Raw genomic sequence first — 27,973 nt, forward strand, 5'->3', positions numbered from 1 at the left:
AGGGTGGGTCCTACCCTAGGTTGGTTTTCCCTTTTGGTGACTGTCACTAAGCCTCCTTTGTGAGAGTGGGATTATTTCAGCGCTGACCTTTGTGCATCTGTGATGCTAGTGATGAAAGGGAAAAGATGACCATTCCTGTGACCCCTTCTGCCCGCACCCCCATTACCGCGGTTCTCCCTGCTTCCCGTGCCCTGCCCCGCCCCCGGTTCTGCCCGCTGCTCTCTTTCTGACTGTCCATTGTCTCAGTTTCTCTCTCTCCTGCTTTCATTCTCCGTCTCTCCATCTCTCTTTCTGTTTCAGCTCCCTCCTTCTCCCCAGCCCGCCCCCAGGCTGGGGTGGGCACACGTGAGGTTTTCAGATTGCTGACTCAGGCCCTTCTAACCACCCCTTCCCCAAGATTCAATTTCCCCAAGGGGCAAGACCCTCCCCAAACTCGCTAGTCCTCATCCAGGGTCTGGGAGTGGCGTTCTGATGACTGGGGTTCATGTCTCTCTGAGCCTTTGAGCAGGCAGGAAGGTCGGGGGTCTGTACGACTTATCTGTGACCTGCCCCCACCAGCTGAGGGCTGGGGGTCCCCTGGTGGGAAGAAGACGAGTCAGCTTTTTGAGATGGGAAGTGTCCACCTCTTCACTGATTCCTGAATTCCCCAATCTTTGGGGGGGGGGGGCTTCTTCTCACTTAAGGAGGGGAAAGAATCTGTTTCATGCCCCAGGTTGCAAGGTGGGGAGGTGGGTACTGACCAGAATCGTGATTCTGGGAGGGAGGGAGAGTTTATGTGAACAGGAACATATGAAGAACATACGTGTGGAAAAAAATTCATGTCACTCATAAGCACACCAGAGGCACAGCACCTCGCCTCCTCCATCCCACCTCCACTTTTGGGGGCTAGGGGGACTCACCCCCAGTACCAATCACACACATGTGTTAAGCACACACACGCACACACCACGCTCGCACTCTCGCTCACACATCCGATGAACTAGAAGAACAGGACTGGGGAGCTGGGCTGAAAGGGGGGAGGGGGGACAGGAAGGCAGGGTAGCCCCTCCCCCACCCCCTGCCCGGTGCCCACCCTCCGCCTCCCCTCCCGGTAGCTGGTGAGGTCTCTGCCCCCTTGACTTTTCCCAGCTTCGAGGAAATACCTCCCTTTAGGGGAAAGCGAGATCGTGAGGGGAAGCAGGGGAAGCACTGACTCCGGCAGCAGCGTGAGCCTCATTTTCCAGTCTGGGGCGGGGCGGAGGGAGATGGCACTGGGGACGCCCGGGCGATGGGGCCTGACTCAGAGCCAGAACCACAGAGCTCGTCCGCTGTATTGTCATCGGGGAACAAGAAGCCACCAGGTTTATAAGAAACTGCGATTCATCTCTGCCCCCTTCCACCCCTCTGCAAGGAATCAAGGTTAGACTCGAGGAAGAAATTACAGCCCAAGCAAGGAAGGGACTCTGCCTCAGATGATCTCTTTGGAAGTCTTCCTGGGTTCCTTAAAGAAAGATGGCAGGTTCAGGGGCTTTAGATCTTGAGGCAAGTATGGGGCCAGAGGATGGCTCTATTTCCCCCCTCCTCACTCCCAGCACAGAATGGGAACTGTTAAGCTCCCCCATGGTACCCCCAGAGCTATTGCCGCAGCCGGGGCAAACAGGGGTCCCCAGAACCATAGGCAGTCAGGTTGGCACGGAGAGGGGCGGAGAAGCTGGAAGCTCCAGCTGGCTCTGCTGCCCCTCACTTGGCTACTGGCTCACAGGTGCCAAGGTGAGAAGCAAGAGGGCGGGCGAGGGCAGAGCTGAAGGTGTAATGAACCTCCGAGTGGGCAGGGAGAGGGAGGCAGCATTGCTTGGCAGGGAGCATGCCCAGTGACGTCCCTCCCCCATTTCTAAGAGCTATCCAGGCCCCCTCCCCACTCACATGGAAACACCTACCAGCTTGGATGTGAGGCGGTGGGCCTGGTTGCCAGGGGCAGGGAGTTCAGAGAACTGAGGAATGTCCCTACCCCCTACCCCTGCTCCTGGAAGCTGGGACTCCCGGGCTCTTCCCGTCTGGACCCGGTTTCCTCCACTGCCAGCATGCCCGGCCCAGCCGGCCGTGTCTGTGCCTCTGAGCCAGTCCCTCCCATTTCAGTTCCTCAGTCCTGCTTCCCACCCCTCCTGCCCCATAGGTTGGGATGGTATTTGCTGAGTAATGGAGTTTAATTTTGCAGGGTCATCAGACAGAACAGGACACCAGGAGTGACTTCCCAGAGTACAGGGGAAAGCTCACTGGGTGATCTGGGGAGGCATTAGGGTCTTGCCTTTCTCTGGAGGAAGGGGAAGGACTCTGAGGTGGAATTGGGTTGAGAGGGACACCTTATGAGGAGAGAGGGATAGCGGGTAAAAATAACTGAGAGCCTGGGGAAACTGAGTCACCCCTCTGAGCATCAGTTTGCTCATCTGTAAAATGAGAAGAACAACAGTATCCTCTTTGGGGTCATGGGAAGGCATGGTGCCAGCATAAGGGCCCAGCATTGGGGCATCAGCTGCGTGACCTTGACAAGGTACTTAACTTCTCTCTGCCTTGTCTGTAAAGTGGGGAACATGATCCCTGCCCAGGTGACCTCACAGCATTGTGCAGTCTAACGAAATCAAGGGTGTGAATTGCCTGGGGGTGTTCTCTGGTCTCTTCCTCCGTGCCCCCAGCAGCAGCAGGGCGAATGGGAGAATCAGGAAGAACTCGGGTTTTTCCAGTTTCCAAACTCACTGGGAGTCAAGGCATGAGACCAAGTACAAGCTGGAGTTGGCAATATGTCCAGGGTAGTGGGAGCCTGCGAACCCTGGTACACGGCCCATTCCTGGGGCCCTGAGCCTTGGGTGGTGACCCCAGGTCAGTGTGTGTGTGTGTGAAATGCAAAGGCCATGGCCCAGTATCTTGATTCCCAGTTGCTGGTCCAGTTGCTGAGGACTTAACCTGACCAAAGCAGCCCTCCCCAACCCACAGAAACGTCAGGTTCTGGTGCCACTGATTGGAAAGAAATGGAGGCAGGCATGGGGAGGGAGCAGAGATGGGCGGCACACCAGCTTCATGCCCCCTGTGGCTAGAGGTCCAGGGGCTGTCTCAGGGTCCTGCACAGAGTGCCAGCCGCCCATGGCCCTGGTGGAAGGAGGTTGGCAGGACGCCTTGTGACACTTCTTGGGTAACTGAGGGGGGTGGGCAGCAGACAACAGGCTCCCGGGGAAATCTCAGACTTGTGTGTCAGAGTGGATCTGTGTCTGGGGTGGTAAGTGGGGTTAAACTCAAGGTCAGATTTAGCCAATCCATTTCTGTGCCAACATGGCCTTGGGTGCCCTCCATCGCAGTGGCTGAGACCCAGGTGTCCACTCAGCTGGAGATGACACTGCTAATGCCTGGTCTGTCCCTCTGCTCCGGCCGCTGGTTGGCTGCCTGATTTCTGCCTGTGCCTGGGGTTTGAGAGGAACGGAGCATGGCGTGTAGGTCCCGGGCCTCTCTTCCACTCCAAGCTGTAGGTGCTGATCTCTCCATGGGTTTCAGGGATCTCAGAAAAGGAAATTGGATTAAGCTGCAGTATGAGGGGCTGTGGGAAGGCAACTGAAAGGACTTCCCACCATTAAGTAGGTAAGGTGGGAGGTGGCTCTAAACTGCTTAAATAAAGGGAATACCACCAGGTGTCTCAGGGTTCTGTACAATCCAGACACAGTCACTTAGCCTCCATCTACTAAGTGCTTGGAGATCATCAACCTGCCTCAGGCTCCTGGGTCTCCTACCTCACACCTCCTTGTTCTCTGCCTTTTGCCTTTTCCAGGCCTCTATTATGTTTCATGGCAGGAGTTGAGAAGGAGGAAAAGGAGGGAAGGAGGGAAAAGGGATCTCTGAGAACAAGCTGGAGGGCCAAGGCAGACCCCAAGCAGGATGCAGAGTTGGCAAGATTTCAAAGACAGTGCAGTGGTAGGTGAATTTGTTCAGAGGGGCAAGAAATGTAGAATAAGTCAGCCAGCTGCCTTTGCAGCCGGAGGACCTCAGGCTAGAAGGTAAGAAGGGTTTTCAGTGGGGGCAACAGTCTCAGTGTTCCTGGGGTAGAATCTGTATATATTGTGGGTGGGGTAGGGGTGGGCAGAGGACGAGCTGCATCTTCCTGCCTTTGAGGAGGAAGATGGTACAGGAAGGCCAGAAGGTGGACCGCAGGTAGAATTCCAAAGTGTCCCCATGAGACAGGCTGAGGGAGACAGAGGGCCAGCTGCTGGGCCCACAGCTTTCTTGTCCCCACTGCTAGCTCACCCGCCCCCTGCAAACCCTCCTCAGCTCCCCCACCCCATTGTGGCCCGAAGCCCTGGGGAAGCTTCATGGCGTTCTCACCACGGACCCAGTGCCGGCTGCAGCTTCTTCCCTCTGACCTATTTTTTAATCATCTGATGGGATTTTCACCCCCCCCCAAACCAAAGCCCTGGCCCCCTGGGCCCGTCAGCTCCACCGCGTGTCAAAACTGCCCCTGTCACTTTGCGTTCGTTTCTCAGTCCAGCCGGCCCCTCCCCCAGGGCCTGAGAGCAATGGCTAATTACCCAGCTGCTGAGCCCCCACCCCCACCCTGCCCCTCCACCCCCAGCCCCAACAGAGGGGCCTCGAGGACCGCTGGGAGGAGAATCTGGGGCCTCTTCACCCTCCTGCTGCGTGGCAGGAAGTCCTTCCTGCTATCTAACTTCCATCTTCCCTCTGTTCTGACCCTGGCTGCAATGACACAGAGGATCTTGGTACTGGGAAGGGACTTTGGGATACCCCCTCAAGGGACAAAGGGGCCACCGGTCTCCTGCCCTGGGTTTAGGGAGGTCTTCTGCCCGCCTGGCTCTCTCACAGAATTCTAGAGGATGTTCTCTGCTGACTGTCCCATTTTACAGAGCAGATGACTGAGGCACAGAGACGGAAAGCACCCAGCCCCAGGTCCGCAGGGGTTAGTGGTGGGGCCAGGATCAGAACCCACTGCTGCCCGTCTGTCTTTCCATTCGCTTCTGGGCCCTCCCCATTTGACATCTGTTTCAGTTTCTGTGCCACTCTGCTCCCACCACTGACCAGGCGTGTTGCCTGCCGTGTCACTCCCTCCTTCACCCACTGGCTTGGCGGTGCTGCCTCCTGGTCTTCCAGGGCTGTCTACCGGCCTCAGGCACCATTTAGGAACGGGAGTTTGTCCCTACATCTCTTTGCCCCACTACTGCCTGTGTCCCCTTTCTCCCTCCTCCCTTCATCCATCTATCCTTGGTCCAGCCCATAAGTCTGCCCCATCTCGTCCCCACCACACAAAGTTAACCGAATGGACAAGCCAAAGGGTCCCAGGTCAGAGACAGACAGGCCTGGAGCAGACTCACAGATGGAGGCCCAGTCCCAGACAGACATGCAGCAGGCACACTGAGACCTAGATAGCTCAAGACGCAGAGCGAGAGAGACATGGAGATACGGAGACTTAAGCAGACTCAGGGCCCCAGAGACAGCAGACAGACACAGAGAGGGAGGTGCAGACCCTCCACTCCGGACAAGCACACAGAGGTTTTACAGATCGCAGAGAGAGGGGTGGATGTACAGAAGACACACCGTGATGCAGGCAGAAATACAGGGGCCCTGAGAGACACAGAATCAGACAAACAGCAGAGAAACACAGAGATTCAGAAACCCCGAGAGACTAATAGAGTCATGGGGCAAACAGAGATACATGTGGCTCACAGGAAACCAGAAGAGGACCTTGGAGAGAGTGGGGCCCTAGCCAAGGCTGTTTTGCTGTCCTGTGGCCAGAGGCCTTGGAGGTGCCTTACATGGGAGGCCTGTCCTGGCAAAGCCTTATTGTGCCAGGGAATTATGGAGTCTCCAAGAGCACAGGATGGGGAGCAGAGAGGAGCCTGGCTGTGAAGGGTTAATCTCTCAGCCTGTATCCCACTCAGCTCTTTTCCTTCCCTCCCCCCTCCCCCCACCCCAACTCCCTTTACCCAAACCCTGGGTATTCCCCCCCGTGTCCCCCCCCCGCCCCCCCCCATGTAACTGGACCCTGCTTCCTGCCTGAGATTAAGGGCCTGTCTGCTGAGATTCCCCAGGAAGGGGTGGGGATACAGCCTCTCCCCTGGGCCTCCCTGAGGTTCAGGCTTGCCCATGATAAACTGGCATGCCCCCATGGTTACAGAGTTGCCCAAGTACTCAATATCTTAACGTCCCTTCAGGAAGGTGCAGGAGCCCTCGCCTGGGAACGGTGGGGGTGGGGTGCTGCGTGGGTGTGGGTGTGTAGGGGGCTGTGGGTCTTGTGTGAAGAGCTGGGGCCTGCTGAAAGCGAGTAGAGCCTGAGAGAGGAGAGATGATCCGAGATAGGGTGCCCATGGAGGGAGAAGGACTGAACGCAGGAGGACCCAGGCATGCCTGGAGCCAAAGGGTAAGGGCTGCCCAGCCTTGAGGGCAGTGTGGGGCAGGGAAGGGTGAGCCAGCCTAGGGGTGAGAACCCGGAGCCCTTGACCTTGGGTTGAGCCCACACTGACCACCTGGTGCTGGGTGCTGGGCACTCGGAACTCCTGCAGCTGTCATGGGGGAGGGGGTCTACAGGTGCCTGTCACTCGCCTTCTGCCCTCCCTGGCTGTTAATCTGATGGTTCCGGCCGCACTCTCTGAAGGCCTGGAAGTCTGGGCCCAGAGGGGGAGGGGTTCAGGGAGGTGGGGGTGAGCAGAGGCAGATGCCCAAGGAGCACAGGCAGGCTGAAGGTGGGATAAGAGAAGGGGGTGCGGTGCCGGGCTGGGATCACAGTCTCATGTGGTGCTGTGTGTGGTGAGTGTGCACACACGTGGGTGATGTCTGTGTACAGGCTGGTTTGTTGCAGGTCCACACCCTAGGGACAAGGGGGCCCCGTGGGGCTTGAGAACTCTGGCCCCAGGGTCACCTTGCTAGGAGCTCTTTTCGGGCAGGGGCTGAGCCTAATTTATCTCTGTGAGCCCAGAGTCCCCAGGGTCTGGCCCATCCCAGCCCTCAGTACTTGAGTCTCCAGTGAACCATATGTGTGGGTCTGGGTGGGGGTGGGGGGTTGGAGCCTGTCCTTTCTGAGATGTGGTCTTACAAACGGAGAAGTCAGAGAAGTTCTCTTTTGGCCCAAGGCCCTGAGTGGAGGGTGGAGGCTGGATTTGAAGGATCTTTTGTGGCAACCAATGGATGGCAGAGAGAGGGAAGGGAAGATGTAGGCAGCTGGAGGAGGGGAAAGAAGAGGCAGCCCATGCCTCTGCCCTGTTCCTGCCTGGGGGCAAAACCCCTCGGCTCTTACCTCACCCCTCACTTGAGACCCAATTCGTCCTGGTAGAAGGTCTATTACTCCATTTACTGACAAGGAAACCAGAGAGGTTAAGATACTTGAACGGGCCACACAGCTAGTGATGGTTGGAGCCACCCCATTTCCTTGTGCCCCAGCCTCCAGTACAGATGTGGAGACATCTGTGGACCTCCCTCTCACTGGACCATCTCCTCCCTTCTGCTTGCATCCCCGTCTTGCCTGACTTGAGACTTTCTCACTGAGTCACGTTCCGGGTTTCTCACTTTGTGGTCCCTGCCTGTCTCCATCTCTAGATCTCTCAGAAATGCAGCCAAGGCCTCTCATTGTGCTCTCTCTTTCCTTTCCTGCCTCATCCCCAACACACTGCCCACCTCTCTCTCGCTTATCTCCCCTCTTACAGCCTCTCAGGCTGTGCCCAGCAGGGTGGAGGGCAGAAATCCAGGGTGCTGGTGCCCCTGTGCTCCGGGTCTCTACCAGCAGCTGCCCCTCCCCAGCACTCTCACGTCCTTGCTGCTCAGCCCTCCTGCACCTGCAGTAGGAGCTCATTCAGGAGCCTTCCAGGTCCCTGGGGAGCTCAGGACTCCACACATTTGAAGGAGAGGACCCAAGTGGCTGTTAGATTTGGGGTGAAGAATTGTCTGGTCTTGGAGCTTCGATAAGAAATCTCAGTGCCTATAGCAGCCATCCTCAGACAGTCAGCCTCCCTCCTTGCCCCGAGGAGAGCACAGCGGGCAAGGTCAGGGCACACGGACTTTCTTAGGATGGGCCATGGCTTGGAGGTAGAAGAGCAAAGTGGGAGGGGGCCCGAGAGAGGGATGCATGGACTCCCTGGGGTCCAGCATCACCTGGAGTCCTTCTTAAATGCACAGACTCTGGGGACCCACCACAGGCCTGGCAATCAGAGTCTCTGGAGGCAGGTCCCAGGAATCCACATTGTCGCAGCTTCCCAGCACACTCTGCCACCCACAGGTGTGGCCGGTGCTGCGCGACATCAGGGAGCAAATCTCATTTTGAGTCTTGATGGGAAACAGCTTGAAAAGAAGCCTTGAATGCACACAGAGGACCAGAAGGCAAAGAAAACCAGAGTCCAGGCTGAGGATTTAGGGGCAATTTTATTTTCCATTTTCCAAACTTTTTCCGATGTGATCATATGACTTTTCATTTATTATTGTTGTTCTCCCTCAAAACGTGGGAAGAGCACTGCATCAGGAGTCAAGAGACGGGGTTCCAGCCCTGGCTGTGCCACGAATGGGGTGTATGAGCTTGGTAAGTTGTTCATTCGCACATTTCCCACCCAGCCTGTCTCCTAACATCTGATGTTGTAAAGACCCTGACTCCCTCATCCTAGACACACACCCGGGTCTCTTTGCTCCCGCCCCGCCAGGGCCAGCTTTCTGGATGCTCAGTGGGTTGCTGGGATGAGAGAGGGGCTGGGAGGGGCAGTGACAGGGAAGTGAGGGGATCCCAGGGGGCCTCCTCTCCTGCTCCTCCTTTCCTACCTCTCCATCCCTGGGGCCTGGGAAGAGGGTGAGGCGGCAACAGGAGGAGGAGGTGTCACTGCCAGGGTTCTTCTTCTCACCCAAGCTGGCAGAGGGGCGGGACTGGCAGTGGTGACAGCAGGGCCACTCAGCCCCCACTTTTCACAAGCACTTTCTTTTTTGGATGGAGGAAATTGGAGGGAGGGGGGTGAGGAGTCTGGGGTTGATAACCAGGCTATAAGACTCTCTAAGAGAGCCCATGAGGTTACAGAGAGACTGCCCCCAGCCACCCTCTTCCTCCAGCGACATGGCTCCAGGTCCACCAGATTCTGAGATTCATAACCCTTCCTGGCCCGGGAAGCTAGGTGGGAGCTCAGGTCACCATGTTCAGAGGCAGGGGGATGGAGCACCTGACCTGAGGGTTAGCATGGAAAAGAGGACGGGGAGAAAGAAGGAGGAACAAGACTCCATTTGGCCTTCTACAGCCAAGCACTTAGCAAAAACGTCCCCCCAAAGAGGTTTCAGCATTCAACAGTCTCATGTCTCCTGGGGAAATCAGTCATTCAGGGGGAGTCTTACTGAAATAACTCATGTTTCCCCAAAAGTAGCTAAGAGTTCCAAGGTCATCCTCTCTTTCAAGCAATGCTCCCTGCTTGGAACAACAGGCAGAAAGTTCCCCTTCCTTAAGGTGGGGGGGGAGGGGTGGTGGGTAAAGAGGTGGGGAGGCCAGTCCCGCTCCTGGGGCTGTCGTGGATCTGTTCTCCATCCTCAGGGGAGGCGTTGATTCTCTCTCCTCCCACCCTCCTTGGGTCATGCCCGCCTCCTGGGGTCTCCAGCTTCGCCTTCACCTGCCAGCCTGCCTCTCGGTTCAGCTCTAGTTGGGAGCAGAGGGTCCCCATGGGCCCCTAAGGGTGAAGCCCTGTTGGGCTGGGACAGAGATGTGGAGATGGGGCCAGCCCCCAGGGGAGAACTGAGGAGGGCTGGGTGCGGGGGCAGGAGAGGATAACCTTTAAGACAATGAAAATCTGACAGTCTTTTTCAAAACACTCTTAAAATGTAAATCTTTATCTGTATATTGACATGCAAAAAATTCCATGACATCTTGTCGAGTGAAAAAAAACACATTACAAAGCAGCACGTGTAATGTTTATATAAAATTGTGTATTTGTGTGTATGTGTGTGCCAAAGACTGACACAGAGGCGGTGTGCAGGGAGTGACGGACGTCTGGAACGGTGTCCACTGAAATGTTAACCCTGTTTGCCTTTGGGGGGTGGAATTTGGGGTGTTTCATACAGTCCTATTTTTACTTTTAATTTACTGCTTAAATTTTCTATATGAGTATGTTTTATCTTTATACACACAGGAATACTCTCAATGATGCTATTTTCAATTGGGGGGGAAAAAGGATTGTTTTCATCATAAAAGGAATATAACCTCATCAGTCTACAGAAAAGGAAAATAGAGAAAGAGAAGCTCCCGTGGTCCTATCAGCCGCCGCAGCCCTTCGGAACATGTGGTGGGTTTCCTTCCTGTTAGGCGCTCCGAATCTCTTCAAAGCAGCTTTTCAGTCCAGATATAATAATGGATGGGAGGGGGCTGCACAGGGACCCCCTCTCATGGAAAGCTCTCAGCTCCTCGCACACCAGGTTGTTTCCCCAGTCTGCAGACAGACTCTTGAGGCTGACTTTCAGGCAGGAGAAGTGACTTGCCCAGGTCACACATACCTGAGTGATAGGAGAGCCAGTCCCGAGACTCTGAGCCCCGGCTGCCCAGGGTACTTCAGTGCCCCCCGCTGCCATGCCCAGGTCCAGGAGCTTTTGTTGGTGGGCCCAGCCCAGAGCCCTGCAAATTGGTCGCTGCTGCGGTTGCAATCCGCTTCAAGGAACTCTTCCTGGGGCCCACTCGGTTCCAGGTCTGCCCTGGGGCTGGAGGAACAAATTGCATCAGACAGCCCACCTGGGCTTCTGGCCAGGCGAAAGAGCACGAACACTTCACGCAAAGCCAACTTAGCAGAGGGCCCGAGTACACAGTAGACATCAATGAATATCTGTTGAATGTTCATGGTCGAAGCAGCTCTGAGCCTGCGGGTGCTCTGAGAAGGCCCCAGTCCCATCGCGGCCATCACTGAAGGCTTCCTGTAGGAGGGGACCTTTGAGCTGAGCCTTCAAGGATGGGGTGGAATTTCCACGAGGGTCCAGAGGAGAGAAAAAGGCTGGCGCTTCAGGTAGAGTGGTTGACTCCCTCAGAAGCTAAGATCTTTAAGCGCGAACTACGAGGCACGCGGGGACTCGCTCGTCTCCACCACGGGGGCCCTCCAGTCCTTGCCGGCCGTGTGGTATTTGCCGAGTATTAGCCACGAGGGGGCAGGGTGAGGCGGGGCGGGGCCGAGGTGGCGGGGTTGGGGGGGGAGGGGGGACCCGGAGAGCTTCATAAAGCCACAGCAAAGGCGCCGCGATGCTAGTGACAGCGGCCCGCTGGAGAGGGAGCCCGGGAGCAGCCGCGCGCCCGCCAAACGCGGGCGCAGGACCCAGGCGTCCGACCCCGGGCTCCGCTGGGGCCCCCGCCCCCGGGCCCCCGCCCCACCTCCGCCCACCTCTGCCCACGCGACCCTCTCGGCCACCCCCGCGCGGAAAGGGGCCAGTCCCCGACGGCTACGGGAAGGTCCCAGCCCTCCCCGGATGGGCATCGTGGAGCCGGGCTGCGGAGACATGCTGACGGGCACCGAGCCGATGCCGGCGAGCGACGAGGGCCGGGCGCCTGGCGCCGACCCGCAGAACCGCTACTTCTACTCGGAGCCCTGCTCGCAGGACGCGGCCGACCGTCGCGGGGGCGCCGGCCTGGGGGCGCCCTACGCCGGGGGCGCCCTGGTGCCCGCCCCGCCGGGCCGCTTCCTCGGAGCCTACGCCTACCCGCCCCGGCCTCAGGCCGCCGTCTTCCCTGGCGCGGCCGAGCCCTTCCCGCCGACGGCGGGCGCCGAGGGCTACCAGCCGGGGGACGGCTACGCGGCCCCGGACCCGCGCCCCGGCCTCTACCCCGGGCCGCGCGAGGACTATGCGCTGCCCGCGGGGCTGGTGTCCGGGAAGCTGAGAGTGGCGCTCAACAACCACCTGTTGTGGTCCAAGTTTAATCAGCACCAGACGGAGATGATCATCACCAAGCAGGGGCGGTGAGTGCGCGGCGCGCCGGGAGCGCGAGCGGCTCCGCCAGCAGGTGGGAGCCTCGGGCCGCGCCCGCCCGCCGGCGCCCGGAACAAGGACGTGTTTTTTCTCTTTCTCTCTGTCTAGACTTTGCTAGTGTCTCCGTGTCCCACACAGTTTGGGCTTCGGCTTTGGGCGGAGGGAGAGGGAGTTGTAGTGAAGACAGGAAGGTTCCGGGGGTTGTTTACTCCCAGGACTTGACACCAACAGGCAGAACTCCAAATGGGGGTGGATGAGAGTGGGCGCAATGAGAGTTGTCGTGGGTTAGGGGAGGGGTGCCTGTGGTTCACCCCGAATTGGTGTGTGCCCCTGCCCCTGCGCTCTGCCTCAGCGGGGGTCTCCGCGGGCAGAGGGGGATTGTGGGCTGTGAGTCTGACAGGGCAGGATGGCTCTTAGCCCCTGTGTGTGTGGAAAGGGAAGGGAGGGCAGAATCTTGCAGGGTGGGGACGGACGGTACCCCAGCCCTCAGGGGCGGGGGCTGTGCCCACTTCTCCCCGGCCTGTGCTGCTGCTGTGCACAGGTCAGCTTTGGGGGTAGGGTAAGGCTGGGATTTGGTGACACCGAGAAGGAGTCGCCAAGTTTCCCTTCCGGTAGTACTTTGAGATCATATGCTTGGTGTGTGTTTGTGTGTGTGTGTTTGTGTGTGTGTGTGTGTGTGTGTTTGGGGGATGGTAAAGTGTGTCGGGGCACAGATCCCTTCCAGGCACAGGCCCCTGCCTGAGGGCACAGATGCTCATGGGCCTGAGCAGGTGGAGCTAACCCATAGGTCCCAGCTGGCAGCCGGTCCCACACTGTGCACTCTTTGAGCTCTGTCCCCTGAAAGCCTGCCCACACCCCTGTCCAGATATTCACCAGTCAGCCTGGGGGAAGTTGCGAGGGGGAGCCCCATGGCTCGGTGGATGAGGGTCCCCTGAGCCCAGTGCATGTAGAATAGAGTTTGGGGCTGAGGGTGCTGCTTCCGGAGAGAGCCTCCTTCATGGGGTAAGAAAGAGAAACTCTTGACTTGTGTGGTATTTGTTTAGTAAGCAACACTCTGAGTGGGCCCCGCCTGTGTCTGGTGTGTGAGAATGCGCGCCTCCCCTTCCCACTGGGGGCCAGTATGGGCAGGTGACCAGGGAGGACCTCTGTGGAGGGGCTGTGTCATCAGTGGACTCAGGAAGTGTTGAAGTGTGGATTCCAAGCGTGGGGCTTGGGAGGGAGAGAGAGGCCATGCGGGGCCTGGGGGTTGCCGTTCACTCTGGGCATTGCTGGAAACTTCTTCCCTCTCAGTGGTTTCTGTGGGGTGGCCTGGGATTGAGGGGCCTGTCCACCAACTGCAGTCGCCTTCCAGTGGCTAAGCTGTTCCTCGTTCCCTGGGATGAACCCAGGAAAGTTGGCATTTTCTTTGATGGCACAGCCTTCACCTCCTAAGCCTTCTCATACGTCCTCTCTGTCCCCCCAGCCCTAGCCTCCTCTGGGTACACCCAGGCACAGCCCAGGCTTCTAGTCCCATCATGTCTGAATTGGAGGGGACCCAGAAGATCCTGTCCAGTCCCCTCCCTGCACAGATAGGGAAACGAGCCCAGAGATGGTAAGAGACTCTTCTGATGCTACAGAGCATACCTCTTGCTGGCAGAACTGGTGCCAGAACACAAATGGTGTCTGCCTGGGTTTCTTTCTTGGCCCCCTCCTCAGCCAGGAGTTAAGACCGCCACCCGTACTGTCCGAAGGCCTTGATGCATTCAGCTGCTTTCACTTCCATTATTTCACTGTGCGCTAGGCATTTGTCCCCCCATTTTACAGCTGAGGGCATTGGAGTGCAGGGCTATCTCGCGACTTGTGCTCAGTCATACAACAGACCTGAACTCAGGCCTCCCCTCTGTCGTGTGGTCAGGAAGCCTTCTCATCCTGGGGCCTGGCCGGGGTCTCCCCACAGCCTGCTGCTGGGCCCTGTCGCTCCAGTCTCGAGGGATGGGGTGGATGGAACACCACCCAGAACTTCAGGGATCTGGTGGGCGCGGGGCTGGCTGCAGGTCTGCGCACAGGCTGTTTAGGGCCGTATCTCTGGGGCCTGCGTCTCTGAGTGTGGATCTCCACCTCTCCGCTCACTGCCTCCTTCTTTCCTTTATGTTCCTGCTGAACAATTCTCTCGATGAGTTGTGCTGTCTCCCTTTTAGATCCATGCATTTACTTTGTTTTATTATGAAAAATTCCAATATATACAGAAGTGAAGAGAGAGAGGTGACGGGCCTCCACGTCCCCATCACCCAGCTCAATGCTCACCCCATCTTGCTTCTTTATCCCCACTCACTTCCACCCCTCCGCTCTGCAGCTCTGTTAGTGATAAAGTGCCTAGTAAGTCCTAGACACTACAGCATTTCAGTCTGAAATATTTCTCTTGTGCACCTCTAAAGATGGCTTTTTAAAAATAAACATGTTAGCAAACCTGAAAAGAAATTCCCGAATATCATCAGATTTCCCTGATTGTTTCACAAGCGTGTGTGTTTTACAATCCTCACCCTTTCGATCCGTCATGAGGGGCTACTTCGGGCACCTTGGGGTCCCTGTTGGTAGGGGGCAGTGGCCCCTCACCATTTCCTTTGCTGCCTCCCCTTGGATCAGGCCTCAGGAGCCCCATGCTGGGGCAGAGAGGAGAGAGGACAAATCACCCCCAGTTTAGTCACACCGGCCCCAGATCACCCCCATATCTCAGCTTGGGCTCCAGTGATCTGGGAAGTTGGCGGCCATTTCCTCCTGTTACTGGCTTCTGAAAAGCAAGACTTGGGCTCAGAGAGCAGCTCCCTTTCTGTCCTCCTGCTCTGGCGGGCTGGCCTGTCCCTCCGGGGGTTCCAGTGACCTGCCAGTCACCACCACATCACCCACGGCCTTCTTCCTTTTTGAAAAATCCTTCCAGCCCAGGCGCACCCACAGCCACACAGCCTTTTGCCCTGGGCTGACTCACTCTCTCCCAGATCCTTCCTCTCCCACCCACCCTAGACTCCTCCCTTGGTATGGACAAGTGACACAGCCTGGCTGTCCCCCATGGGCAGGAATGGGATGGGGCACATGGGGGTGATTCCTGAGTCCAAAGACTGACCCAGGCAGTTCAGATGGGTCTGGGAGGGGAAATTGAGGACAAAATGACAGTGGGCCGACTAGAGACTTTCGATGTCCAAGTCTGTACGTTTGTGGAGACTTGGGGTGCCCGATAGTGCCCACCTGGACTTGTGCTGTGTTTCTGCGTGGCAGTGTACGTGTGCTATGAATGTGTTGGCGGGCGTACGAGAGTCGATGGTAGACATTCTCAGTAGAGGAAGAGAGAGCCGGTGTCTCTGTGAGTGTGGGTGTGTGGGTGTGCATTAATTGCTGGCAATCCCCACTTTTCTGAGTGTGATTAGTTGATTATTATAATTAAGATAACTTTGGGTAGCTCCGTTGTTAAGGAGCTCAGTTTGCATTTGTGTCTGTATGTGTGAAGTTAGGGGTTGATACAACCATTCAGTCCCACGCGATCCTCGATCCTCGATCACTGGCCTCACAGCCATTGTGGTTTTCCTTTCTCCGTGTTCTAACTCCGAGAACTTTTTAGACTTTTTAAAACATTTTTTTTTTAGCTTTTCTTAGGGCTGACCGGCTTCATTTCTCCTGCAGCAGGTGAAAACTGCTTTGCTTTCTGTTTGGCTGTTAGCTGGTGGCCGTCTGATATCTATTAAGTGGTCTGGGGCGGTGGGCAGAGGAGATCCTGGGATGCCCGAGCGCATTTTGCATTTTGATAGGTGCAAGGCGTTGCCAAATACCCTCCTAGAAACTGGGACCAATTTACACCCCCCCACTGATAGTGCCCGAGAGGACCCATTTTCCGGGAGGCTCATCAGCATTAGATATTATCAGTTTTTAAATATTTTGTCAACATGTCTGACAAAAACCGTCTCCTTTTATTTTTTTATTTTATTTTTATTTATTTATTTATTTTGAGGAAGATTAGCCCTGAGCTAACATCTGCTGCCAGTCCTCCTCTTTTTGCTGAGGAAGACTGGCCCTGAGCTAACATCCGTGCCCATCTTCCTCTACTTTATATGTGGGACGCCTGCCACAGCATGGCGTGCCAAGCGGTGCCGTGTCTGCGCCTGGGATCCAAACCGGTGACCCTCCGGCAGCCGAAGCAGAACGTATGCACTTAACTGCTGTGCCACTGTGCTGGCCCCAAAAACCATCTCCTTTTAATTTGCACTTTTAATGACAGTGAATTGGAGCATGTCAGTGGTGTTCAGGATTGGGGAGGGATATATGACGACCCTGAGAATCATTTCAAGGTGGGTTGGTCCGTAGGGGCCGGAGAGCATTTTGGGGTTTGGGTCCTGTCTTCTGAGGGTAGAGCAGTAAGTGGTCTTTCTGGGGTCCCAGGCCCATCTGTACTCCCTGTCCCTTCCCAGCTAGGTGTCATGTAAATCAGGGGCTATTTTGGGATTCCAGCTGGTGGTGATTCTAGACTTTTAGGGTGAAATTGAGGCCTCCCTTCTCGTCTCTCTTTTCCCAACCTCTTCCTGTGTCTCCTCCATTTCCCTCTCCCGCGGTAAGCAGCAGGGTGGGGGGTGGGGACCATGGCATGCGCTCTGCCGTCAGGAGACCCCGGCTCCGCTCTCCCACCAAGCAGCCGTCACCAAACCTCTCCAAGCCTCATTTTCTTCAAGTATAAAATTGGAAGTAACATTTTTTATCTCAAAGGACTGTTTCAGTGAACTGACTGCTGTATAAGTAGAGGCTCAATGAATATGTTTTCTTCTCTTCCTTGATTTGTCAAGTTTGGCTAGGAACCCGTTATGATATAGGTAACATGTGAGTGATCTGTCATAGAATGACACTGTCTATGACACTGTCATAGAATGAGTTGGTGGTAGAAATGGGTTGAAAACATTGAAAACATTCCTCCACCCTCCATTGCTCAAGGCCTCATCCCTAACCTTTGATTTCTCGAGTTGACTGGCCTGCTGAGCCCCTGGGACCCAGGGCCTGGAACCAGAAGTGAGAACTCTTCTCTTTTGTGAGGAAGCTTGGCCCTGAGCTAACATCTGTGTCAATCTTCCTCTATTTTATGTGGGATGCTGCCACAGCATGGCTTGATAAGCGGTGCTAGGTCCTTGGCCAGGATCCAAACCTGCGAACCCCGGGCTGCTTAAGTAAAGTGTGCGCACTTAACCACTCCACCACAGGGCTGGCTCCCAGAAGTGTGAACTCTTACTTGGGATTCTTCAGCCAGGCCAGAGGGCTTTGACAGCTCTGGGCCTGGGAGAAGATGGGATGGGAGTGGGAAGGAGAGAGGGTATGCTGAGTTTCACATCTTTTGAACTTCTTACCAGCTCTCAGAGGAAAGATAGACAGGAGTTATTATCTTCATTTACTGGTGAAGAAACTGAGGTTTGGTTTGGGAATTAACTTATCCAAGGTCATAAGGCAAATAAGTCTCTTTTTCTCAGTCCAGGAGAGTCTGGGGGAAGACAGGAATGTGATAGTGCCCTCCTGGGACACCTTCCCAAGGTTATTAGGTGTGTTGCTCTGGGACCCTCTGGGGACCAGGATCCACCAAAAGGGTTGCTAGGCCCCAGGAAGTCCCCCATTCCCAGGTTTCCTGATAAATGGACCAGTGCCTTTCTTCCCATCCTGCCCTGCTTCTCGTAGGAGGAGGGGAGAAGTGTTTGGGAATGAAGAGTAATTCTGATAAGGGTTGACTCTGCCATCCTGAAAACTAAGCTCTTCCTGCTTGGGTTAGAAGAGAAAGACCAAGCCATTGGAGCTGGTGATGGCACTGGTGCTGGTAGAGGTGATGATGGTGATGGGGGTGGTGATAGTTGTGGTGATGGTTGTAGTGATGGTGGAGGCAGTGGTTGTAGTGATGGTGGCGATGGTGGTAGTGATGGTTGTAGTGATGGTGGTGGTGGTGGTTGTAGTGATGACTGGTGATGGTGGTGGTGATGGTTGTAGTGATGTGGTGTTGATGGTGGAGGCAGTGGTTGTAGTGATGGTGGTGGTGATGGTTGTAGTGATGGTGGTGTTGATAGTGGAGGCAGTGGTTGTAGTGATGGTGGTGGTGATGGTGGAGGTGGTGGTTGTAGTGATGACTGGTGGTGGTTGTAGTGATGGTGGAGGCAGTGGTTGTAGTGATGGTGGCGATGGTGGTGGTGATGGTTGTAGTGATGGTGGCGATGGTAGTGGTGATGGTTGTAGTGATGGTAATGTTGATGGTGGAGGTGGTGGTTGTAGTGATGACTGGCGATGGTGGTGCTGATGGTTGTAGTGATGGTGGTGATGGTGGTGGTGATGGTTGTAGTGATGGTGACGATGGTGGTGGTGATGGTTGTAGTGATGGTGACGATGGTGGTGGTGATGGTTGTAGTGATGGGGGTGGCGATGGTGGAGGCTGTGGTTGTAGTGATGGTGGTGATGGTTGTGATATGGGAGTACTTCTTTCTCTGAATCTATTACTCTGGCACAATAAGGCAGCACCCCAACCTCAACTTCCTCTGCTTTTCTTGGGAAGCAGGACTTTGTGCATGAGGACTGTGCTCAAGAGAGTCCTCTTTCAGGTGGATGGGAAGCTCCACCTGGGACTTTAGCTTCTTCTCTGAAGGCCCAGGCCTGGGGCAGGCCATACTACAGACATCAGGCCCAGGAGGATGGGTCAGGGAGAGCCTGAATGGAGGCCGTGGGACTAGGAGTGTGTTAGCACCGTAAGAGCCATGGTGGAGAGGATGGATGGTGGACTCAGGCCAGACCAGGACTCAGGGGACTGAGGCAGGACCTATTAGGAACTGCCTGTAGGGGGCTGGCTTGTGGCTTTGCTCCTCCGTAGGAAGCACACTTCCTTCCTTAGGTTAGAGACAGTGATGTGCAGCTGATGTCCAGCAATTGACTCTCTGAAAGAAAAACATTTTAAAAAGCCCTGATTCATAATGTTTGCTAATTTCTGTGGTGTAAATACTCCTACAATGACTGATTTCAAGTTCCCTACATGGTGGCACTGAATGGGTTGGGAAGAGACATGCAGTAGCTCACATTATCTAGTATTTCCACCATACAGGTACAATAGCAAGAAGTAACCTCAAGAGCAGAGATAATAGTAAAATGTAGTAAAAGAATTGGGAAGTGATGACTTTTAAGTATTTACTCCCTTGGTTTATAATATAATGTGTTTAATTGTGAGTTTAGATAATTTTATCTTTAATTATGTCTGTGTTTAATGACTGGTTGGCAAACCTCCTGAACATTTTCAGTTGTCTCTTGTGTGTGTGGAAGCTGGCTCCAGCACACCACTGATGGCTTTTGCACAAGGGGTGGCTGTCCATGGGGCTGGGGGCTGATGAATGTTGGGGGGTCTCTGTGTCCTCCCCAGGCGAATGTTCCCATTCCTGTCATTTACTGTGGCCGGGCTGGAGCCCACCAGCCATTACCGGATGTTTGTGGACATGGTCTTGGTGGACCAGCACCACTGGCGATATCAGAGCGGCAAGTGGGTGCAGTGCGGAAAGGCCGAGGGCAACATGCCAGGTATGCGCCCCCTTGGGAGCGGTAGGCACTCTTTTTCTCCAAAGCTGGGCGCCCCCTGGTGGATCCAGGAGGAACCCCCAAGTCCCTGCCCCACCCCAGGATTTAATTCCCCATCTCGTCTCTCTCATTCCATCTCACCCCATCCAATCCCATCCCACGCCACCCCATCCCATCCCACCCCACCCCATCCCACCCTATCCCCTCCATCCCATCGCACCCCACCCCATCCCATCTCTCCACCCCATCTCACCCCATCCCCTCCATCCCATCCCATCCCCCCGCCCCATATCATCCCACCCCACCCCATTCCTTCCATCCCATCCCACCCCATTCCCCCATCCCATCTGACCCCATCCCACCCCATCCCCTCCATCCCATCCCATCCCACCCCATTCCCTCCGTCCCATCCCACCCCATTCCCCCATCCCATCTGACCCCATCCCACCCCATCCCCTCCATCCCATCCCATCCCACCCCATTCCCTCCACCCCATCCCACCTCCCCACCCTCCCATTCCATCCCACCCATCCCACCCCATCCCACACCATCCCCTCCATCCCATTGCACCCCACCCCATCTCCCCACCCCATCCCACCCCATCCCCTCCCACCCCATTCCCCCACCCCATCCCATCCCACCCCATCCCACCTCATTCCCTCCATCGCATCCCACCCCATCCCACCCCATTCCCTCCATCCCATCCCCCCATTCCATCCCACCCATCCCACCCCATCCCACACCATCCCACACCATCCCCTCCATCCCCTCCATCCCATCCCATCCCACCCCACCCCATCCCATTTCCCCACCCCATCCCACCCCATTCCCTCCATGCCATCCCACGCCATCCATCCACTTCTGGCTTCTGTTCTGTTTGTCATCTCTTTTCTACTTTGCACTAGCATGTCTTCTGCTTAGTCCTCTGTCCACACCTCCCCTTGCCCTGTCCTGTCTGGTCCTCTCCCTTCATCCTTTTTGACATCTCCATCAGAACAGGCAAAGAAGCCCCACATCATCAGGGGTCTGGTCCCAGGGGCTGTGTACCAAAGAGGTTAACTCTCCACAGGAAACCACCAGTACGTGCACCCAGATTCGCCCAACACTGGAGCCCACTGGATGCGCCAGGAAGTTTCATTCGGGAAACTAAAACTCACAAACAACAAGGGGGCCTCCAACAATGTGACTCAGGTGGGACTCCTCCCCACAGGCTAGCTCTGCCCCCCCTCCCCAGCCCCAAGGCCATGAGGGGTCCCGAGGGCTGATTCTATTCTGTAAGAGTTGTTTTCCTTCCTCTCTGACTCTGGTTCTTTTCTACCTACCTTGTGGGGAGGATGAGGTGGGAGGAATCTGAATCTCAGGGACAGACAGGGGGCCACATTCAGGCCAACCTGGGCTAAGCCAGCCTTGGAGTTTCTTCACTGAATCCCAAGCTGCCATCGCTTGTGTACCATGCTAGGCGTCAAGTTGGTACCAGCGGTCCCAAGGAATGGTTGCAGAGTTTCTCTAAGTTGAGGAATCCTATTACAAGTATCCTTATCCCTGAAAAGCCATTTGTGCTAATACCTTGGTCACAATGGACATCTGGGGGTAGGAAACGGAGCAAGAAGACAGAATTGGTGCCGTGAAGAGGCTGGGGACAGGAGTTTGAAGGCCTGGGAGCAGTTACCTGGCAGGTGGCAGGGCAGGGGAATGGACCTGATGACTTCAGGGTCCTTTCTAGCCTGGCCAGAGGGCCAGCCTTTGGTGGGGGTGGGGGATCCTTCGGCTTCCCTCCTCCCCACCCCCATAACCGTCTTGCTCTCTCTCTCAGATGATCGTGCTCCAGTCCCTCCATAAGTACCAGCCCCGGCTGCACATTGTGGAGATAAATGATGGAGAGCCAGAGCCGGCCTGCATTACCTCCAAAACGCATGTCTTTACTTTCCAAGAAACCCAATTTATTGCTGTGACTGCCTACCAGAATGCCGAGGTGAGGGCTGCCCGGTCCCATGTGGGCCTGAGACTGGGGTGGGGGTGTGTGGCCCCCAGTCTCCCTTGGGAGCGATTTTGGAAGTTCCCTAGGCCAGACTCAGGTGACTCTGTTTCCCCTCTCTCTAGATTACTCAGCTGAAAATTGATAATAACCCTTTTGCCAAAGGATTCCGGGAGAACTTTGAGTCGTAAGTGCCACTGGGTTCAACTCACCTTTGCAGAGGCCTCTTCTTGGTCTCTCCTGAGACTGGGACTCTAGACGTGTGCTCAGCACGTTCCCTCTTTGCCCCTGAGGATGGGAGAGGGTGGGGTGTGTGCTGGAGGGCAGGCCAGGGAAGTTGAGTCCGGGGAGGGATATGCAACGGGTAGGCTCATAGGTGACAGGTTCTGCTCATCACCCCTGTGTTCTTGCCTCCTATTCTTTTTTAGCATGTATGCATCTGTTGACACCAGCGTCCCCTCCCCGCCTGGATCCAACTGTCAATTGCTTGGGGGAGACCACTACTCTCCTCTCCTACCCAACCAGTATCCTGTTCCCAGCCGTTTCTACTCCGACCTTCCTGGCCAGGCCAAGGATGTGGTTCCCCAGCCTTACTGGTTGGGGGCTCCCCGGGACCACAGCTATGAGGCCGAGTTTCGAGCAGTCAGCATGAAACCTGCATTCCTGCCCTCTGCCCCCGGGCCCACCATGTCCTACTACCGAGGCCAAGAAGTCCTGGCACCTGGAGCTGGCTGGCCTGTGGCCCCCCAGTACCCTCCCAAGATGGGCCCAGCCAGCTGGTTTCACCCCATGCGGACTCTACCCATGGAACATGGTCCTGGCGCTTCAGAGGGGCGGGGGCCAGAGGACCAGGGCCTCCCCTTGTTGTGGACTGAGATCACCTCCATCCGGCCAGAGTCCAGTGACTCAGGGCTGGGCGAAGGAGACTCTAAGAGGAGGCGTGTGTCCCCCTATCCTTCCAGCGGCGACAGCTCCTCCCCTGCTGGGGCCCCTTCTCCTTTTGATAAGGAAACTGAAGGCCAGTTTTATAACTATTTTCCCAATTGAGCAGATGATGTGAAAAGACAGAAACGTTGTTATTAGGTTGCAGGACACCAACTAACTCGGCAACAGACTCAGGACCGAGCGGCCCCCGCATCCTCTGTCTCTTCTCCTTTCATAGTTGGTTGAGGAAGAGGGGGGCCAAGAAGGATTCTGGGGTTCACTTGCTGCTTCCTGGCCCACAAGGAAAGCTGAGAGGTGTGTCCCTCTCTTTCCTTCGCCCTGACTACAGTCATTTACCTGGTGCTGCTTCTGGCTGTGGGTTCCCAGCTGGAGAACAGAGAACAGAGGACAGGAGGTCTTGGACACGAACCAGCTTCCTCTCTTCTGGGGCGGTTGAGGGGCGGGGGTCAGGGGGCAAAGGCCTAGAACTGGAAACTCTCTTCCTTTATAGAGTAACTTTGAGCATTTTTGTTTGTGTCTGTGTTAATCCCTGATCTGAAAATAAAGATACATGGATTTTCTATCAGCCAGCCAGCCAGGGTCAGGCAGAGGACTCCAGGGACTTTGGGCAGCTGGCCTGGGCCCCACCCGCTCAGAGACAGTGGGGTCCTGAGGAAGGGGCTGGGAAGGGGGGATGGTGCCCATCTTGAGAAGCAAAGTTTTGGGGCGGGTTGTGTGTGTGCGCACACTCTTTTCTGATTCTTTTTTCTTTTTTTGGAATGGGGGAGGCTATTTATTGTATGGAGAGTGGTGTCTGGATATATTTCTTTTGTCTTCATCACTTTCTGAAAATAAACATGAAACTGTTGAGCGTGTCCTGCTTCAGTGCCCGGGTGAGGGACATGGGTGGGGACTCCACTGGGAAATGCGAGTGCGCTGAAGCTGTCCTGCTGGCTCGTGAACAGAACCTGCGACACCTGGAAACCTGAAGCGGCTTCACTTGGGATGAACTGAGTTACAGCAAGGCCACGAGTCATGCCTTAGTGCTCCTGTTGATGGGTGGTGCCAGCTCTTCAGACTCCTGGGATAGAGAACCATCCCTGGGCCTGTGTGTGCCCCCTGACCTGTGGAGGGGGTGAGAGGGCAAAGCCAGAGGGCGGGGCTGGGGGGGCTCTCGGGGGAAGGATGGCGCTCGATATCTCTCTGCATTTCTAGCAGCTTTGGCTCTCCATCTTTGTCTTAGGGTTGTTCAAGGATTACAGGAGTAAGTATAAATTGGACCCCATGAAAGTGCTGTTTCTGTAGGTTAAGAGCAGCTAAATATTGGCAGTTTTATATGATTCAACCCAATATGTGTAGAGGGTTGAGAACAGTGTCTGATAAACAGTGAGCGCTCAGTGTGTAAACTGTTGTCATTATCATGCTCCAGCTCTGCTTCTCTCTGTACACACCTGAACTGTGTGTGATACGTCCTTCTTTTAAAGAATTTAAGCAATGCAGAAAAGTGTAGAAACAGCAATAAATTATCCCAGATCTTACCACCCACCAATAATTATCATTAACATTAGATGGGTTAGATAGATAGACAAGAATACTTTCATAAAATTGGAGTCATACTGAAAATGCTTTTTCTTAGTGAAAACTATTGAATTTTACTTAACAGAATTTAATAATACGGGAAAAAAAAACCATCAAACAAACCATCAAAACTCCCAAAACTCTCAAGTGAATAAAGGGAATTGCTGAACTCAAGATACGTTTTTCTTCATGATAAGAAACCTTTCATGAAAGAGCACCCTCAGGTTACGAAGGGAGCTGGTGGGAAAGGCGAAGGGGTCGGACGACTGTGTGAGCCTCGGCCCGGCCCAGGGCACACCCCGTTCTAATGGGGGTGCCGCACTGTGGGCTTCGGCGTATTCTCCCAGTTCTGTCTGAAGCCTGGAAAACTTCACTTTGTTACACAGCTCACATCCCTCCTTTACTGGCCGCTGCCCAGAGGTCATCTTCATCACTGTCTAGTCAGAAGAAGGAAAAGATAGGGACAGATTTGGTTCCATCCTCTCTGGATTTGGAAGCTCATAGTTTTGTAAATGACTTTAGGAATTCTGCCGTGTTGCCCTTGGAGAGTTGGATTGTTTCTCCCCCTGCCCACCCTTTGGCTGTCACTCTCTGAAGGTAATGGTATAAGTGGGGCCTGTTTCCTTTCTTGGGGAACTGCTGTGGGCAATTATAATCCTCTTCTCCCCCACCATTTTTAAATGGTTTTGGTTCACTTCACTAGATATGAAGTGAAGGGTGTTGTGATCAAGCCATACTCCACCGTTTTTCCCAGAAGTGTGGCTGCGTGTGTTTTGATGCCATGTCATAAATGTTCATTACTATTATTTCTTCACTATTAAATGTACCTTTTACTGAATATGTATATGTATAACAAAATAACATTTATTTTACTGAATATATATGAATATATTTTATTCATATATATATGAATATATTTTTATATATATATATGTATGCAGTTTTTAGTTAATGTAATGCATTTTACCTTAAATATTATATGGCCTGGCATTAATGTTCTAACTTGTGCTTTGTTTTTATTTGAATTCATCTGATAAATTTTCTCATTTTTAGTGAATAATGTCTTAGTTTCATTTTTGTTGTAGTTACGTGTTCGTCAAGCAGCAAACTAATGGATTTAAAAACACATCTTAGGATTCTTTACCTAAAATATTTTCTATTTATTTACAAATGTAATGATCACTCATTAACCCACCACACAACTCAAGAATGAAAGCACTAGTGATATCATAGCTAGCTACATGTTACCCCATCCCATATCCTGCCTTTCCTCACAGATAACTAGTATCCTGAATTTTGTGTTTGTCCTTTTCTTGTTTTTTTAAAATTGTTAGCACTTTATATATCTACTTATTATCTTATTCAGTTTTAGTCATTTTGAACTTTATAAAAAGTATATGTGTGCATGTGTATATATATACGTATATATAGTGCATATGTATATCTTTATACTGTCTTTCTCTGCATGAACATGGACTATTTCTTCATGTATTTGGGTCATCCTTAAGGTCCTTCAGTAAAGTTTTACAGTTTATAGGTATATGTCTTGTACATTTTTTATGAGATTTATTCTTAGGTACCAAGTTTTTTTCTTCTATAAAATATGTTTCCTAATTGTTTGTTACTGGTATACAGAATTACAATCGATGTTTGTATGCTGATCATAAGATCTGGCCACCTTCCTAACTCTTTCATTACTTTTTAGTGGTTTGCTATAAGTTTATTATTTTCTCTATGGCTAATCAGATTATTTCAAATAATGACATTTTTATTTCCTCCTTTGTAATCTTAGCGCTTATAATTTCTTCTTCTTACCTTATTGCAGCAGCCCGAACTTCAAGTGCTAATTTCTTGCGTTTTGGGCACGATGTCCCATGTCTTTATTCCACTTTGTCTCTTATGCTGGTTTGCCATCTCTGTCATTTATGTCTGTTATTTTAGTAGTTACTCTATGAATTGTAATATGCATATTTAACCTAACAAAATCTTCGTGTTGGATGGTATTTCGTCCACTCTTCTGGTCAATAAAACAATTTTAATCACCTTAGCTCTGATCTTTCCTCCTCTGATTTACTATTGTTTTCTCTCTCAATTTACTGACTTTGAACATTTCGGTTCTTTTTTAATGCCCAAGATTAGAAGCCTGTATTACTTTATTGAGACAGTACTTATTTGGGCTTACCTTTATGTTACCATTCTTTTGTCCACTTTTCCCTTTTTTATTACACTTTTTCTGGGATCATTTTCCTACTTTGTAGACTAAATCCTTTATAAGTTCTTTTAGAGAAGATCTCTTTGTAAATTCCACGTGTGCTTGTTTCTGAGAAAGGTTATTATTTTCCCCCTCATTATTGAGCAGTAGTTTTGCTGGGTAAACAGTTTTAAGCAGGTAGTAATTTCTTCTTATTTTGTAGAAGTTATTCCACTGTCTTCTGGCTTCTGTTGTTAAGAAATCTGCTGCTCTCATTATCACTCATTTGTAGGCCATCTGTCCTTTTCTTTCTGCTTTCCAGATCTTCTATTTATAGTTGATGTCCAACAGATTCGTTATGATGTGACAAGTATGCATTTATTTTTCTGGATCGTATTTGGGATATGTTGTACTTCCTAGATTGGTATATTCATGGTTTTCATCAATTCTGAAATTGATGAAAGAGTCATTATCTCTTCAAATATTAATTCTTTACACTCTCTCCAACTCCACCCTTTGGGACTCCAGTCAGATGGATGTCAGACATTCCTGTTCTATCCTTATTCGTGTCTTGCAACTCTCTATTATATTTTGTTCTCCTAGTCTCTCTTTGCTGCATTCTAGATAAATTCCTGGGATATATCTTTGAGTTTAATCCTACCTTCAATAGTATCTAATATGCTGATTTTTTTTTTTACAGCTTACAAAGTACTTGTCATAAGTATTTTATATATGTGCATTAAGTTTTTTTCAGTGTTATGCTTTGCATTTCTATAAGTTCCATTTTTTCCAATTTGTGCAGTCCTGATGATTTCCGGTTATACATTTTCTCACATAATTTAATTCTTTCTTTTTGTGCACATTCTACACACAGCCATTCTGAGTTTCATATTTGACGTTTCCAACATCCGCTGTCTTTGTGGAGAGTGGTGGTAGGGGCGTTGTCTAAAGATGTTGTTTCTTCTGCTCCTCACTCTTAGTGGGTTTGCCTTCTTGTGTGCTTGGTGGTCTTTGTTCATAAGTCATGTTTGACTTTTAACCCATGGGAGTCCCGTAAGACTAACTTGGGGAAAATTTCTTTCACAGATGTTACCTGCAGTCAACAGATATGGAACGCCAAGTTGTGGCTGGGATTTTCTCTCCAGCAATATAGTCAAGTTCTTGGCTCAGGGATCCAAAAGAGTGAGACAGAAGCTTCCAGGCCTCTAAGGGCTGGGCCTGGATCTGGGACAGCATCACTCCCACTGCATTCTGTTGGTCAAGGCCAGACCGTATACAAGGGGAGGGGAAGTAATTTCCCCTCTGGATGGAGAAATGGCATGTGCTGCCTAGCCATTGTCCTGGGATGTTTACTTCATCATCAGCCTGGAGATTTCCTTCATGTCTTTCTTGTGTTGGATCTCCTGTTTCCTGGATCAAATGTCTTTTTCTTTCTTTGTTCATAATCTTGTTTTTCTGAGAGATTTTTTTTTTTCTGAAGGAGTTTCTGGTGCATATGAGGTGAAACTTCTGAATTTGTTTTTTTAAAGATTGGCACCTGAGCTAGCATCTGTTGCCAATCTTCTCCTCTCTCTCTTTTTCTTCTTCTCCCCAAAGCCCCCCAGCTATATATTCTAGTTGTAGGTCCTTCTGGCCCTGCTATGTAGGATATTGCTTCAGCATGGCTTGATGAGCAGTACCATGTCCATGTCCAGCATCCAAACCCGTGAAACCCTGGGCCACCCAACTGGAGCATGCAAATCCAGTGACACAGCTGCAGGGCCAGTCCCCTGAATTTTTAACATGTCTGCAAATGTCTTTGTTTCACTTGCACAGCTGAGTGACAGGTTGACTGGGTATAAAAG

General features: G+C 52.9%; 1 protein-coding gene across 1 annotated transcript; it reads left to right on the forward strand.

Annotated features, from left to right (window-relative positions):
• Positions 1–11,194: 11,194 nt before the first annotated feature.
• On the forward strand, positions 11,195–23,228 carry TBX21 (T-box transcription factor 21). The gene is made up of 6 exons (XM_008533424.2): positions 11,195–11,912; positions 19,310–19,464; positions 20,531–20,652; positions 21,275–21,433; positions 21,562–21,623; positions 21,865–23,228. The coding sequence occupies exons 1-6, from the start codon at positions 11,425–11,427 to the stop codon at positions 22,481–22,483; spliced, it is 1,605 nt and encodes a 534-aa protein (XP_008531646.2). The 5' UTR covers positions 11,195–11,424; the 3' UTR covers positions 22,484–23,228.
• The last annotated feature ends 4,745 nt before the right edge of the window (positions 23,229–27,973 follow it).

The sequence above is a fragment of the Equus przewalskii genome, chromosome 10 (assembly GCF_037783145.1).
Source record: "Equus przewalskii isolate Varuska chromosome 10, EquPr2, whole genome shotgun sequence".
Taxonomy (NCBI): Eukaryota; Metazoa; Chordata; class Mammalia; order Perissodactyla; family Equidae; genus Equus; species Equus przewalskii.

What these genes read in the sequence shown, in the direction of transcription:
- TBX21 (XM_008533424.2), top strand. Translation starts at nt 11,425, where the DNA reads ATGGGCATCGTGGAGCCGGGCTGCGGAGACATGCTGACGGGCACCGAG. An exon ending in CCTCCAACAATGTGACTCAG is followed by an intron (nt 20,653 to 21,274) that starts GTGGGACTCCTC and finishes TCTCTCTCTCAG; the next exon opens with ATGATCGTGCTCCAGTCCCT. An exon ending in CTGCCTACCAGAATGCCGAG is followed by an intron (nt 21,434 to 21,561) that starts GTGAGGGCTGCC and finishes CCCTCTCTCTAG; the next exon opens with ATTACTCAGCTGAAAATTGA.